Source organism: Dama dama, chromosome 9, assembly GCF_033118175.1.
Source record: "Dama dama isolate Ldn47 chromosome 9, ASM3311817v1, whole genome shotgun sequence".
In the NCBI taxonomy this organism is placed as follows: Eukaryota; Metazoa; Chordata; class Mammalia; order Artiodactyla; family Cervidae; genus Dama; species Dama dama.
Genome location: NC_083689.1, coordinates 27,761,853 through 27,775,394, shown reverse-complemented (window position 1 = coordinate 27,775,394; position 13,542 = coordinate 27,761,853). Strand labels below are relative to the sequence as shown.

Here is a 13,542-nt window from a genome sequence, read left to right as displayed (position 1 = left end):
TTAAGATGGCCAATTAAGAATGGGATCTTTGATTATGAAAGAGGACATTCCTATGTATGTACAATGCATACTGTCCGATGTGAGGATCAAGTTTATGACCTTGACATCATAGTCTTTATTTCAGCTTCTGAGCTCAGTAATAGCCACTTGTATATTCACTTCTTTTAAAAATATGCAGTCTCAATTGTGCTAAATAGCTTATTTACTGAAAAATATCTAGAGCCCCAGACTTTAGCTATCCCTTATCAAATGTCTTTGTTTAATATTTTCTTTCCTCTCTTTCTTCTTTAAACGCAATCTAACTCACATGTCCTCCAAGCTGTTTCTATTGAATAACAGAGAATTGCTCTGGATATAACTATAAACTTACATATAACTGTTGTCCTAAAATACAATATACCTCTGGGTTTACTGCTAAACTCAAATAGGAATTTACAGTTACTGCCTCTACTTTTCTATATCTTCTCTTCATTTTTAACAATCCTGAAATTTATCATCTTCTCCAAACACCTTAATTTGCTCAGAGATGAATAGTTACCTCTTGCTTGTGACATCTGGTGGACTCCCCTTAGTCACCTTTCTCTTTGATGTCTGTACAGGTTTTTGTAACAGTACTCTTCTTAAAATGTTCTAATCTATAAGATCTCACTATACCAAAATAGCCAGATTTCTACTTTCTTGGGATTCTTTCCTTTTTTTTTTTTTTTCAGTCTTTCTGTTAAAAACCGTAACTGTCACTAAGATTAAGTCCTTGACTTCTTCCATCTCTCAGTTTTCTCCATTTACTCCTGTGCCTTCAATTACTGCCTCACAAAGGTGAGGAAAGCCTGACCTTACCCTGCAGTTCCAGATACTGCATATTTTATTTTTTATTAGTGTGTTATACTGTTATATATTATTACCCAAACTGGACTTTCATGCTTTTATAAATGATGACTGCATTCTCACATAAGTAATAATAAAACATTGTGTTCAGTGTTTATGTCCTCACTTTCTGCAGGTTCTCAAACTCAGAATTTTTTTTTTTTTCCTTTACAATGCCTTCTAGATTTTCTGCCTTAGCCTCTAGCACTCCTGGATTTTTACACTAGCCTCCTGATACAGCTTTCCACAGCCGTATCACTGAGGCTTTTCCAAACTATCAGATAAAACCTCTCCAAAACAGTATCTAATTACCACATTCCTTGCTGTAGAATGTTCAGTAGCTTCAAGTGGTATATTCAGTGTCCTGGGCATGCATTTAAATTCTCTTAATATAGCCATCTTCTTACACCTTCTCATTCTGTCAGAGTTATTTTTTGTGGCACAAAAAATATCACTTACCGTGTTACTTTTCTCTACATATGGTGAACTCACTCTTTTTTATATACAGTTGACTCTCAAATAACTGCATGGGTCCACTTACATATGGACTTTTTAAAATAGTAAATACTACAGTACACACAATCTGCAGTTTTTAAGTCTTCAGATGTAGAACCACAGATACAAAGGAACTACATATACAGAAGGTCCACTACTTATTACACTCAAGATTTTTTACTACAGGGCAGATCAGCACTCTTAACTCATGCATTGTTTAAGGGTCACTTGTATATCCAAATCCTATCCATTCTTCAAAGACAGTTAATCTTTTTGCTTCTTTATGAAGCTTCCCTTGACTATATGAAATGTTCACTTCTCTGAACCATTGTGATTCCTGCTGGTGCCAGTGTTACTCAGACATCAGTAATATATAGAACCACTTAAAAGGCGGGGGTGGGGGGGGGAATCCCACTTTTGATTTAAAATAGCAACAAAACTTCTGAGTGGTGATGTGATCAGAGAAGGGGGGCGGTTTAAACAACTTTAATTTACTTTCTTCATTGGGAAATTAGCCATTTTATTTTTAATATGATCTTCTAAGCTTAATTTTGGAAGCTATATGTAACTCATTTTTATGTAAGATATTTGTGTCTTATCTTTCCAGTTCGATTCTAAGCTCTTGAGTACAGAAGTCATCTTACCTCATTTCTGTATGCAAATAGGAAGTGTTTGTTTCTATTTCCATTGCTGCATGCTGCGTTCATGTAACAAAATGGAAGTACTTGTATGATTTAGTATTACTAAAAATTTATTCTCCATTGGAAATGCTAATTTGAAAAGCACAGACCTCTCATCCCAGGCATTGCCACCAGGTGGGGTGTCTGCTACCTCTTGGTAAACAGCAAATAATTGTCAACAGTTTCAAGAATTTGCATAATTAATCAATAGGAGACAACTCTGGGATTAGCTATTATACCTCTTTATCAGTAGCTTTGAAAATTAGGTTTTTATTAGAGCTATGTGTAGCTATACAGAAATACTGAGAAGAATATTTAATGTTTTAATATAATTTTAAAACAGAACTATTCACCCAAAAGTTGGCATCTGCTCGGTCTCTGTTCTACACCAAATGAAGTCTTGATTTTGACTTTTTGTGCGTACTTTTTCTTCTATCCAACTTTATCTTACCCTCTTGTTTCACTTCAGGCATTACATTCCTAACCACTACTTCCTAAAAAATACCTAATTGTATCTTGCTCCTAGCCCTCTGATCCCTTTCAGGGTGACATCAGATTGCCTGGTGTGGCCTTATCATTTTACTTAATTATCTTATTATCTTACTTGTCTCCAGCTCAAGTTTCAAAACCCTTTGTTCATCTCCCAGGGAAGGTTGTCTTTCTTGCCCAGCACTCAGCGGTTTCAGGGACACACATCCACCATCTCTATGCCCTCCAGCTGTTTCCTCCTCCATACGCTTTCTGATTTACAGGAGTTCTGTGAGCAAAACTTAAGTTAATTTGCTCCATTCCAGGATTCACTGTGTTTAAAACCAAGCTACCCATTTTTCTTTTTTTCACCTTATAATTCATAAGCTGTTGGGAAGCTTTTTAACATAGAATACAGTCACCCATTGGCTCATGATAGTTTTGTATTCTCAGTGTTGCTCCCAAAAACTTCTCAACTTGAATTTATGACAGCTTTTAATTTTTTTCTTTATATAGGTGTTGAAATCTCACATCGAAAGCCAAAACCAACAGAACAATAGGGAAAGTCAGTGAGAAAAAAGAATTAGGAGAAACTCAAGATGTATTTCATGTTTTATTGACTTTTACAGGTTATGTAGAAGTGCTGGTGATACCTGCTGGAGCAAGAAGAATCAAAGTTGTGGAAGAAAAGCCAGCACACAGCTATTTAGGTAACCTGTGTTAGAGACACAGAGCCCATCCAGGTTCGAGCTTAGCTGCCTTGCCCTGGGGGTTCTGTGATGACCAGAACATCATTGTGTTTCTAGTTACATGTATGAATTTCCCAGGAAGCACCTCTTGTCAAGTAGGGACTTTTTTCCTTCCCTCCCAGGGGCTTCCCTGGAGCAAAAGCAATGTGGTTGACTATGCATTTTTTGGCAGCAGAAGCAGGGGGGAGTTATTAATTACTTCTTCATGTTAGTCCACATTAAGGAACTAATACTCATTGGAGGATTTGGATATGTTTTTTTTCATATACAGATATATATTTCACATATGCATACACATAAATATACACATATCCATGTTTGTTGCATGTGCAAATGCATACATAGATGTGTGTGTGTGTGTATTTGCTGATTGCTCTATAATTTGGAAATCTTGTGGGATTCTTAAAAAAAATTCTATGTACTAAGGGGACTTGCTCTTTAAATGGAAGACAGTGAGTCCCTTGGACTGCAAGGAGATCCAACCAGTCCATCCTAAAGGAGATCAGTCCTGGGTGTTCATTGGAAGGACTGATGTTGAAGCTGAAACTCCAATACTTTGGCCACCTGATGTGAAGAGCTGACTCATCTCAAAAGACCCTGATACTGGGAAAGATTGAGGGCAGGAAGAGAAGGGGATGACAGAGGATGAGATGATTGGATGGCATCACCAACTCAATGGACATGGGTTTGGGTGGACTCCGGGAGTTGGTGATGGACAGGGAGGCTTGGTGTGCTGTGGTTCATGGGGTTGCAAAGAGTCAGACATGACTGAGCAACTGAGCTAACTATGCTCTCTTTTGCCTCACTTCAGGTGTATGCATCTATGAAGAAAGTTTTTTGTTTTTAATTTTGAAATAGAAAAGTTGGCTTATAATATTTCATTAGTTTCAGGTGTACTGCATAATGCTGACATATGCATACATTATGAAATGGTCACCACAATAAGTCTAGTAACCATCTGTCCCCAAACAAAGTTATTACAATGTTATTGATCATATTCCTTATACTATATATTATACGACCTGCATTGCGTATTTCATCACTGGAGCTTTCACCTATATCATGTACCCACTACCTCCTCCCTCTGGCAGTCACCCCTTTGCTCTCTATATCTAAGAGTTTCTTGTTATTTTGATTTGTTTGTTTGTTTTCATTTTTTAAATTCCACATGTATGTGAGATCATACAGTATTTGTCTTTCCTTGTCTGACTTATTTCATTTACCATAGTATCCTCTAGATCTAAATATTCATTGCAGATGGCAAGATTTCTTTTTTTTTTGGATGATTAATAGTCCATTGTGTATATAAACCATACTGAAATACTTTCCCACACCATATACAGAAATAAACTCAAAATGGATTAAATTTTTAAATTTAAGACCTGAAACAATAAAATTCCAAAAAGAAAACATAGGTAGTAGTTCTTTGACAGCAGTCTTAACAATATATATATATATATACATAGATATATTGATTTGTCTACCTAGGCAAGGCAAATGAAAGCAAAATAACCAAATGGGACTATGTCAAACTAAAACCTGTTAACAAATGACAGGTTCTGTTTTCTTTATTTATTCATCTATCATTGGACACTTAGACGAATGAACGCTTCTATATCTTGACTATTGTAAATAATGCCACACTGAACATCAGGGTGCCTATCTCTTTTTGAATTAGTACTTTTGTTTTCTTTGAGTTAATACCTAGGAGCGAAATTGCTGGATCATATGGAAGATCTGTGTTTAACTTTCTAAGGAATCTCCCTACTGCCTTCCATAGTGACCATACCAATTACACTCCCACCAACAGTATAAGAGGATTTTCTTTTTTCCACATACTGCCAACACTTGTTTTTGTCTTTTTGATGATAAACATTCTGACAGATGTGAGGTGATATCTCATCATGGTTTTGATTTTCATTCTCCTGATGATTATTAATTCTGAGCATCTTTTTATATATCTGTTGACCATCAGAAAGTCTTTGAAAAAAATTTCTCTTCAGAGCCTCTGCCCACTTTTTATTTTTTTTATTATTTTTTTTAACATATCATTAAAGTTTTTTTTTTTTTTTTAATCTTTTTCTTTTTTTTTTTTAGTTGGAGGCTAATTACTTCACAACATTTCAGTGGGTTTTGTCATACATTGATATGAATCAGCCATAGATTCACACGTATTCCCCATCCCGATCCCCCCTCCCACCTCCCTCTCCACCCGATTCCTCTGGGTCTTCCCAGTGCACCAGGCCGGAGCACTTGTCTCATGCATCCCACCTGGGCTGGTGATCCGCTTCACCATAGATAGTATACATGCTGTTCTTTTGAAATATCCCACCCTCACCTTCTCCCACAGAGTTCAAAAGTCTGTTCTGTATTTCTGTGTCTCTTTTTCTGTTTTGCATATAGGGTTATCGTTACCATCTTTCTAAATTCCATATATATGTGTTAGCATGCTGTAATGTTCTTTATCTTTCTGGCTTACTTCACTCTGTATAAGGGGCTCCAGTTTCATCCATCTCATTAGGACTGGTTCAAATGAATTCTTTTTAACGGCTGAGTAATATTCCATGGTGTATATGTACCACAGCTTCCTTATCCATTCATCTGCTGATGTCTGCCCACTTTTTAATTGGATTGTTTAGGAATTTTTGATGTTGTTTGTATGAGTACTTTGTATATTTTGGATATTAACTTCTTATAGGATATATTGTTTGCAAATATCTTCTCCCATTCAGTAAGCTGCCTTTTCATTTGTTGACAAATTTTTAGTTTGACATATTCCCATTTGGTTATTTTTGCTCTTGTTTGCCTTGCCTGAGTAGACAAATCCCCACCCCTCAAAAAAGTATTGCTAAAACTGCTGTCAAAGAGCATACTACCTCTGCTTGCTTCTAGGAATTTTGTGGTTTCAGGTCTTAAATTTAAAACTTTGATCCGCTTTGGGTTTATTCCTGTATACGGTGTGGGAAAGTAGTTCAGTTTGATTCTTATGCATGTAGTTGTCCAGTTTTCCCAACACCATTTGTAGAAGAGCTGTCCTTCCTCAATGTATATTCTTGTCTCCTTTGTCATAGGTTAACCATAAAAACATTAATTTATTTCTGGTCTTTCAGTTCTATTCTATTGATCAGTGTCTGTCTTTCTCCATGTTTGGTACCAGACTCTTAATTACTGCTGCTTTGTAGTGTCATTTAAAATGAGGGTATGTGCGATACCTACCGTTTTATTCCTCTCTTTCAAGATTGCTTTGGCTTTCAGGGGCTTTTTGTTTCCAAATAAATTTTAGAATTATTTGTCCAAATTCTCTGGAAAGTGCAAGCAGTATTTTGATAAGGGTTGCAATAAATTTGTAGGTTGCCTTAAGTGGTATGGTCATTTTAACAATAAAAATTCTTCCAATTTATGAGTTCAGTATATCTTTCCATCACCTTTTGTTGTCTTCAATTTCTTTCATTAATGCCATATAGTCTTCCAATACAAGTCTTGTACCTTCTTAGTTAGATTTACTCTTAAATATTTTATTCTTTTTGTTGTAATTATAAATGGAACTGTTTTCTTATTTTCCTTTTCTGATGATTCATTTCTAGTATTTAGAAGTGCAACAGATTTCTGTATATTGATTTTGTATCCTGCTACTTTTCTGAATTCATGTATTTTTGGTGGCATCTTTAGGATTTTTTGCATATAGTATCATGTCATACGCAAAGAGTGATAGTTGTACTTCTTTCTTCCAGTTTGGATTGTTTTTCTTTGTTTTTCTTGTCTGATTATTGTGGCTAGAACTTCCCATACTATGTTGAATGAACATAGTGAGAGTAGGCATCCTTATCCTGTTCCTGATTTTAGAGGAAACGCTTTCACCTTTTGAAAGCATTGAGTAAGATGTTGACTGTGCTTTTGTCATATCTGGCCTTATTAAATATCGAGGTGTATGTCTTCTATTTCCACATCGTTAAAAACTTTTATTCTAAATAAATGTTGATTTTGTCAAAATGTTTTCTGCATCTTTAGAGATGACCTTTTTTTTTTAATTGTTCACTTTGTTTACCTGGCGTATCACATTGATTTGTGTATTGCACTATCCTTTCACCTCTGAGATGGGCCTAACTTAATCATGATGTAGCGATCCTTTTAATGTATTGTTGAATTTTATTTTCTAGTATTTTTTTGAAGATTTTTGGACCTATGTTCATCAGGAATATTGACTTGTAATTTTCTTTTGCTGTCTTGTCTTTGTCTAATTTTGGTATCAGGGTGATACTTGCCTCATGGAATGAATTTTGAAATGTTCCTTCCTCTTAAATTTTGGGGAATAGTTTGAGAAGGATAAATGTAAACTCTTCTTTAAATATTAGATGAATTTACCTGTGGAACTATCTGGTCCTTGAGTCTTGTTTATTGGGAATTTTCTGATTAATGAATCAATTTCATTACTGGGAATTGGTCTTTCATATTCTCTATTTCTTCCTGATTCAGTCTTGGGACATTGTATATTCCTAGGAATTTATTCATTATTTACAGGTTATCCAATTTTTTGTATACAGTTATTCATACTAATCTCTTATGATCCTCTGTATTTTGTGGTGTTGATTGTAACTTTTTTTTTCATTTCTGATTTTATTTCATTGGGCGCTTGAGAAAATATTTTTAAATTTTTAAGTATTGCTTCAGGAAAAAATTGTATCAGCTATTTTACTTAGCCCAATTAATAATGTTTAAATACATGATAGAAAATAGTATATTGTCAAAATCTATATTGCTTATAAATTAATATTTCAAGCTAATTAAGTCATGTAAAATTCTCTTTGATAGTCATGGCATTCACTGACATCTAATATTACACATGTGGCCAAAAGCTATTCTTCTGGAATTTAAACATCATATTTATATTATCTTTTTTCAAATTATTGTATTTTTAGCTTATATTGGAGTGGGGCTTCCCAGGTGGCTCTGGTGGTAAAGAATCTGCCTACCAATGCAGGAGATGTAAGAGATGCAATTTCAGTCCTTGAGTTGGTAAAGTCTCTTGGAGGAGGGCATGGCAACCCAGTCCAATATTCTTGCCTGGAGTATCCCATGGACAGAGGAGCCTGGCAAGTTATGGTTCATAGGGTCACAAAGAGACATGACTGAAGCTGCTCAGCACAACACACACCGCACATAGTTGATTTACAATGTTGTGTTAGTTTCAGATGCACAGCAAAGTGATTCAGTCATATTTAACCTTTCTCAGATTTCTTTTCCATTTAAGTTATTATAGAATATTGAGTAGAGGTCCCTATGGTATCCAGTACTTATTGATTATGTATTTTATATAATAGTGTATGTGTTAATAGCAGCCTCCTAATTTATAGTTCCCTTCCACCTTTTCACTTTGGTAACTGTTAAGTTTGTTTTCTAAGTCTGTGAGTCTGTTTCTGTTTTCTAAATAAATTTATTTGTATCGTTTTTTTTAGATTCCACATATAAATGATATCACATCATATTCGTCTTTGTCTGACATACTTCATTTAGTATGATAATCTCTAGGTCCATCTGTGTTGCTACAAATAGCATTATTTCACTCTTTTTGATGGCTGAGTAATACTCCACTGTATACATGTACCACATCATCTTTAATCATTCATCTGTCAGTGCACTTTTATGCTGCTTCCATATCTTGGCTGTGATATATAGTGCTGCAGTGAATGTCAGGGTGAATGTGTCTTCTCACATTCTGGGTTTCTCCAGATACATGCCCAGAAATGGAATTGCAGGATCATATGATAGCTCTGTTTTTAGTTTTTTAAGGAACCTCCATACTGTTCTCCAAAGTGGATATACCAGTTTACATTCCCACCAACAATGTAAAAGTGCTCCCTTTTCAGCATGCCTTCTCCAACACTTAGCTGTTTGTAGATTTTTTGATGACGGCCATTTTGACTGATGTGAGGTGATAACTCACTATAGTTTTGATTTGCATTTCTCTAATAATTAATGATTTTGAACATCTTTTCATTTGTTTTCTGGCCATCTATTTGTTTTCTCTGGAGAAATCTCTATTTAGATCTTATGCCCATATTTTGACTGTTTTTTTATATTGAGCAACATGAACTGTTTGCATAATTTGGAAATTAATCCCTTGTAAATCACACCATTTGCAAATATTTTCTCCCATTCTGTCGGCTGTCTTTTTTTTTTATGATTTCCACTTTTAAGTTTAATTAGGTTTATTTTTGTTTTTATTTTCATTAATCTAGAAGGTGAATCCAATAAGATGTTGCTGCAATTTATTTCAAAGAGTGTACTGCATGTATTTTCCTCTAAGAGTTGTATAGTATCCAGTCTTACATTTAGGTCTTTAATCCATTTTGAGTTTATTTTTGTATCTGGTGTTAGAGAATGGCTACTCAGTTACCTGTTGTTGTTTAGTAGCATATTATTTAGCCTCCATATATTTGTGGTTTTTACACTTTTTTCTTGTAATTTATTCCTTATCACATAGTGTTGTGGTTGAAATAGATGCTTCATATGATTTCAGTTTTCTTAAATTTACCCAGGCTTGCTTTGTAGCCCAACAAGTGGTCAATCCTGGGGAACATTCCATGTGCATGTGAGAAGAATGTATATTTTGCTGCTTTTGGATGTACTGTTTTATATCAGTTAAGTCTATTCAGTCTATTCTGTCATTTAAGGCCTATGTTTCCTTATTGGTTTTCTCCCTTGATGATCTGTCCATTGATATAAATGAGGTGTTAAAGTCCCCCACTATTATTGTGTTACTGTCAGTTTCCCCTTTTATGACTATTGTTGTTCAGTCGCTCAGTCGTGTCCGACTCTGCGACCCCATGAACTGCAGCACACCGGGCTTCCCTATCTTCACCATCTCCAGGAGCTTGCTCAAACTCATGTCCACTGAGTTGGTGATGCCATCCAACCATCTTGTCCTCTGTCATCACCTTCTCCTCCTGCCTTCAGTCTTTCCCAGCATCAGGTTCTTTTCTAATGAGTCAGCTCTTCGTATCAGGTGATCAAAGTATTGGAGCTTCAGCTTCAGCATCGGTCCTTCCAATGAATGTTCAGGATTCATTTCCTTTAGAATTGGCTGGTTTGATCTCCTTGCAGTTCAAGGGACTCTCAAGAGTCTTCTCCAATACCACAGTTCAAAAGCATCAATTCTTCGACACTCAGCCTTCTTTATAGTCCCAGCTCTCACATATATACATGACTACTGGAAAGACCATAGCTTTGGTTATACGGACCTTTGTCGGCAAAGAAATGTCTCTGCTTTTTAATATGCTGTCTGGGTTTGTCATAGCTTTGACTGTTAGTGGTTGCCTTATATATTGAGCTGCTCCTATGTTGGGTGCATATATATATTTACAATGGTTATATGTTCTTGAATTAATCCCTTGATCATTATCTAGTTTCCTTTTTATCTTTTGTAACAGCCTTCATTTTAAAGTCTATTTTCTCCTATATGAGTGTTGCTACTGCGGCCAAGAGTTGACTCATTGGAAGAGACCCTGATGCTGGGAGGGACTGGGGGCAGGAGGAGAAGGGGACGACAGAGGATGAGGTGGCTGGATGGCATCACTGACTTGATGGACATGAGTTTGAGTAAACTCTGGGAGTTGGTGATGGACAGGGAGGCCTTGTGTGCTGCGATTCATAGGGTCGCAAAGAGTCGGACACGACTGAGCAACTGAACTGAACTCCAGTTTTCCTTTTTTTTTTTTTTTGTCTCTCCTCAACAGATCAAGGTCAGCAAATGCCCTCTTTTGTTGGATTCTCAGTCTCCACATAATTTCCCAATGTTTCCACGCTGTGGGGTTCAAGCCTGGGCCCTGCTGTATTCTCTGATATACTGTCTCTCTGAGGAATCACTTTGCCTTCATTCTTTACATTTTTATTTGATGTAAATTATCAAATTTTCATGTATACCTCAGAAATAATGTCTAAATCAAAAGCTTTTCATCTGTGCAGAAACCTCTTTTTTAGTTTTCCCATTATAGTAAATGTCAATGTATCAGTGTCCTATGACTGTTGTGACTGTTACCACAAACTTGGTGGTTTAAAATGAGAGGAGTGTATTCTGCCAAAGTTCTGGAAGCCATAATCAGTTTCACTGGACCAAAAATCAAGGTGTCTGCAAAACCATGCTCTGAAGTTTCTAGGGTGGCATCCATTCCTGATCTCTTCCAGATTCTGTGCTCCCTGCATTCTTTTCCTTTGACCATAACACTTCAATATGTACCTCACTAGAATCATTGCCTTCTCTTCTTTTTCTGTGTTCCACTCTTCCTTCCTCTTAAAAAGCTACATGTGATTGCCTTTTAGGCCCACTATGGTAATATCCAGAAAAATCTCCCCATCTGAAGACCCTTAATTTAATCATATTTTCAATGTTATTTATTTGCCATATAAGATAGAATTCATATGTTCCAGGGATTCCAACATGAATATCTTTACTCCCCTTAAAACCCTTTTTTTAAAAGTTGTGGTAAATACATGTAACAAAATTGACATCTTACCTATATTAAGTGTATAGTTTGATGGCATTGAGTACATTCACTATATTGTACAGCTACCACCATCCATCTCCAGGACTTTTAATCTCATAAACCTGAAACTGTACCCATTAATAGTAACTCCCCATCCTCCTCTCTTCCCATTCCCAGGTAACCTCCATCTTGCTTTTCTATCTCCATGAATTTGACCACTCTACTTATCTCTTACATATGGAATCACACCATGAATGTCCTTTTATGACTGACCTATCCCTTACCATAACGCCCTCAATATTTAGCTATACTGTAGCATAAATCAACATTCCCATCTTTTTAAAGGCTATTGTTCCAAGGTGTGTACATATATATATGTATATATGTTTATATATATATGTGTATATATATATATATATATGTAAAACACCTTTTGCTTATCTATTCATTCATTCATGTATTCTTGGGTTGCTTTCACATTTTCAGCTATTGTGAATAATGTTGCTATGAATATGGATTTATGAATCTCTCTTAAAGACCTGGCTTTTCATTCTCTTGGGTATATACCCAGAAGTAGAATTCTTGGATCATAGACTAATTTTATTTTTAATTTTTTTAGGAACAATTTAACATTTTCCACAGTTACCACACCATTTTCAATTTCTACCAACAGGTTACAGGGGTTCCAGTTTCTTCATATCCTCACCAACACTTGTTTTCTGTTTATTTTAATAGCAGCCATCCTGATAGCTATGAAGTGTTACCTCATTAGGGATTTGATTTGTATTTCTCTAATAATAAGTGATGTTGAATATCTTTTCATGCACTTGTTGGCTTTGTATAACTTCTTTGGAGAAATATCTGTTCAGGTCTTTGCCCATTTTTTACTTAGGCTGTTTGATTTTTTTGTTGTTTTTGATCAGTTTTTTTCTCTATATATTCTGGATCTGAATCTCTTTATCAGATTGATTTTCGATATTTTTCTCCCAGTTTGTGAGTTTTTACTCTGTTAATAGTGTCTTTTCATGTAGTTTTCAATTTTCATGAAGTTTGTCTGCTTTTCGTTTATAATCTGTCCCTTTGGTTCAATGTCCAAGAAATCATTGTCAAATTCAATGTTGTGGAGCTTTTGCCTTTTATTTTCTTCTAAGACTTTTATAGTTTTAGGTCTGACGTTTAGAGCTTTGATCCATTTTGAGTTAAATTTTATATGTAGTATTAGAGTCCAACTTCAATTTTCTCCATGTGGATACTCAGTTTTCCCAGCACTACTGGTTGAAAGACTCTCCTTTCTCCATTGAATGATCTTGGCACCCATGTAGAAAGCATTTGGCCATATATGTGAAGGTTTAATTCTGGGATCTCTGTTCTATTCCTTTGGTTCGTATGTCTGTTTTTATGCCAGTAACACAGGTTTTGATTACTGTAGCTTTCTAGTAAGTTTTGAAATCAGGAAGTGTGCGTCTCCAGCTTTGTTCGTATTTTTTCAATGCTGTTTTGGTTATTCAGGGTCTCCTGAGATTCCCTATAAATTTTAGGATAGATTTTTTTTTTTAAATTACTGCACAAAAAAACATCAGAATTTTGATAGGGATTGCACTGAATTTGTAGGCCACTTTGGATAATACTGACATCTTAACAATATTAAGTCTTCTAAGTTATGAATCTGAGATATGTTTTCATTTATTTATCTTCTTTCATTTCTTTCAGAAATGTTTTGTAGTTTTCATTGTATATGTATTCACCTCTTTGGTAAAGTTAATTCCCAAGTATTTAATTATTTTTGATGCTATGCTACTGTCAATA

At 35.4% G+C, this 13,542-nt stretch overlaps 1 protein-coding gene across 1 annotated transcript in view; it reads left to right on the top strand.

The window, feature by feature from the left end:
• The window catches only part of ADAMTS19 (ADAM metallopeptidase with thrombospondin type 1 motif 19), a 250,761-nt gene that overhangs the window by 180,761 nt on the left and 56,458 nt on the right, over positions 1 to 13,542 (top strand). Inside the window, exon 16 of the mRNA XM_061150851.1 lies at positions 3,137 to 3,217. Within this exon, the coding sequence (XP_061006834.1) occupies positions 3,137 to 3,217 (81 nt within the window). The remainder of the gene's footprint in view (positions 1 to 3,136; positions 3,218 to 13,542) is intronic.